The sequence below is a fragment of the Salarias fasciatus genome, chromosome 4, assembly GCF_902148845.1.
Source record: "Salarias fasciatus chromosome 4, fSalaFa1.1, whole genome shotgun sequence".
Taxonomy (NCBI): Eukaryota; Metazoa; Chordata; class Actinopteri; order Blenniiformes; family Blenniidae; genus Salarias; species Salarias fasciatus.
In genome coordinates, this window is record NC_043748.1 from 26822631 (window position 1) to 26825981 (window position 3351).

At 50.4% G+C, this 3351-nt stretch overlaps 1 protein-coding gene across 1 annotated transcript; it reads left to right on the plus strand.

Annotated features, from left to right (window-relative positions):
• Positions 1–1271: 1271 nt before the first annotated feature.
• On the plus strand, positions 1272–2183 carry LOC115387457 (forkhead box protein D2-like). The gene has a single exon (XM_030090166.1). It carries the CDS (start codon positions 1272–1274, stop codon positions 2181–2183), a length of 912 nt encoding a protein of 303 aa, XP_029946026.1.
• Positions 2184–3351: the final 1168 nt, after the last annotated feature.

A 3351-nucleotide genomic window follows, 5' to 3' on the forward strand; every position in this document is an offset into this window, starting at 1 on the left:
CCCAACAAAGGGCTCCATCATTACAGCCAAACGAGCAGAGGCCTCCTGACGGTACCTGGAGCGCTGCGCTTAATGTGTGAGCGAGTGAAAAACTGACTTTCATCCCAGCACTCCCATCCAGCTCAGCGGCCCCATGTTACAGCAGATCACTGGAAGAGTTGGCGCTCCAGTGGAGAAGAGAGGGCGTCGAGTCTCAGATTGAGATCAAATATTATTTCTCTCCATTCTGTCTGAAGCAGAAGAGAGCTCAGCGGCCTCAGAGGGGGGAAAAGCCTCCTTCCATCGGTTGATTCAGTCAAGTCCTCGTGCAGGCAACAAATTATTATTTTCACAGCAGCACGAAATCAGTCATTCCGGTTTGATCCCCTGTTGTACGTCTGAAAACGTGTAATTGTGCGGCAAGTGTGCGGCTGCGGGGACTCAGAGGGGGATTAGGGTTTAAGTCCCTGCCTCACGCGCAGACCCGACGCTCAATGTCTGAATTCATCCGGTTTCATTTCCAGTGTTCTGTCACACCTGCACACAGCAGCAAACTTCACCTGGGAGGATGTCAGGATGGTTCCCAACATTTTAATTCCATTTATTTTTTTATTATTATTTTTTTCGTTTTTGTGTATATACTGACACAAGTCAGATTTTTGAATAAATATAATACTTGAATAGATTCTGGAAAATCTAAAAATACATTCAGTTGCGGTGTAGTGACTTTCGTTGTGATTCTTCTGTTTTAGCATTTTTAAACAAAGTTTTACTTATATATATATATATACGTATATATATATATATATATATATATATATATATATATATATATATATATATATACACACACACACACACACACACACACACACACACACACACACACACACACACACTGACAGGCCTTGCATCTGGCGCGCGGATCAGGGGGGTGTGCGCGTGTCGCCCGGGTGGGCTGCTCGCTGGTGTCACGGCCTTTTTCTGCGAGCGGCTCTCTTTGCGTCACTTTGATTGGTCGGGATCCGCGTCCTCGCGCGCCTCGACGTGACATCACGTGCAGCGGACCGGGAGAGCCGCGCGGATCCAGATGATGCTGAACATGTCCGAGGAAGCACGCGCGTCACCCGCTCTGCGCCCCAGACACGGACGTCGGTAGAGTTTGTGAAAGTTGAGGGGCGCGCGCCGCGGAGACATGGGCCGCAAGTAGAGCTGTGATCTGAGGGTCGCCGTCCCGCCGTCCCGCCGCCCCGCCGTCCCGCCGTCCCGCCGCCGGAGCTGCCGACTCTACTATGACATTATTCATGGAGGATCTCGTCATCGACGTGGTCGGAGAAGGAGGGAAGGACGCGGCGCAGGAGCAGCTCGTGCCTCCGGATGAGTCGGAGCTCGGCGTGGAGACGTCCCGCAGCCGGAGCGCGCACCGGGACGCACGCAGCCCCGCGCCGGAGTGTCCTAAACCCAGGGGTCCGTGCTCGGTGAAGCCTCCGTACTCCTACATCGCGCTGATCACCATGGCCATCCTGCAGAGCCCCAAGAAGCGGCTCACCCTCAGCGAGATCTGCGACTTCATCAGCCGCCGCTTCGCCTACTACCGGGAGAAGTTCCCGGCCTGGCAGAACTCCATCAGACACAACCTGTCGCTCAATGACTGCTTCGTCAAGATGCCCCGGGAGCCCGGGAACCCCGGCAAGGGCAACTACTGGACCCTAGACCCCAACTCCTCCGACATGTTCGAGAACGGGAGCTTCCTGCGGCGGAGGAAGCGCTTCAAGCGGCAGCACTTTCGCCTGGAGCGGCTGAAGGAGCAGCGGCTGGAGGCCGGCGGGCCGCACGGCTTCCCGCACGGCGCGTGCGGGCTGGGGGCTCTGCAGCTGCCCGGCCTGGAGATTTACCCCTACCTGCACCAGCACGCGCCGACCCCGTGCGGCCCTGCCATCATCCCACCTGTCAGCAGCATCCTCCCGGCTCTCAGCAGCTTCTTCTCCCGCAGCGCGCTCACCGCCAAGGCCTTCCTCCAGCCGCCGCCCGGCATCGAAGCCTTCTCCCCGGCCCCGTGCGCTGCGCGCTTCGCCCCTCCGCTGAGCCCCGGAGCCGCGTTCCCCGCCTCCCCCGCACTCTTCCACCCGGCGCCGCACTTCAGCGTGAACCCGGACTTCCGCAAGGCTGAGAGGAACAAACACATGAGCGCCGGGAACGACTAGTCCCGGTGGCCGCGGCAGGCAGACTCAGGTAACGGACAGCAGGCTCGGCACGGCCCGGCACGGCCCGGCCCGGCCCGGCACGGCACGGCACGGCTCAGCCCAACAAGCGCCTGGTTTATTCAGTCATGTGGTTTTAATATTTAAACGAAGAGTTTCCTATTCTTTTTTTTTATCTAGAAAGAAATAAATCTTGGATATTTAAACTCTGCCTTAAATTGCATCTTAATCTGAAGCTTCGGGTTTAATTTAATCTTTTCGTGTCCGCTTGTCCTGAATTAGTGCTACCTTGAAACAATAGCCGCACTTTAAGTGTTTGACAAAATGAAAGATACAAATAAATGATGAGAAGCTTATGGTGAGGAATCAAAAGCCTTTCAGGATGTAAAGAGGAATTTATCCTAATGCGCAGCACTAATAAATAAATCCAGCTCAAATGCAAAATACGTTGAAAACGTTCCAGTCAGTGATTTTAACGACTGAAACAATTCAAAGAGAAAAAAAAAATAAAGGTTGTAAAAATACAAGTTGAGTTTTACACGTTAAAAAGCGGTTGGACACTTTCAGCTCCTCGTTTCATCAGACGCGCCTGAGAAAGCCCGACACGCGGACACACCGATCCCGGACTCGAACCGGGGGTTTTCCGGCTGTGAGGAGAGAGGGGCCGTTCACCTCACCTGTGAGCAAAACTCACGAAACCACACGTGAATGCCGTTTGTTCCGAAAGGAAATATGAGCATTTATTGTTCAGAGAAATATCACGTTTCATTTTAATCAAAAAGGAAAATAGGCTGATTAAAACGAAACAAAACAAAACTGAGACAATTCCAACTCATAATAATAATAATAATAATAATAATAATAATTATTATTATTATTATTATTATTATTATTATTATTATTATCATTTTGATTATTTTTTGTTCTCCAAGAAGAGCATTACTTTTAAATTGGCCTAATCATTTAAACGTTTCCATTATTACTGGATTTTTTTGCATTTAAAATGTGAATCAACGTTTTTATTGTTGTTGTTTTTTTTTTGTTAATGCCACAGAAACAAGATAATCTGTTCAGATTATTGAAGGATCTGAAACAAATCAAAAGATTAGATATCACACGAACACACACACACACACACACACACACTCTCTCTCTCTCTCTCTCTCTCTCT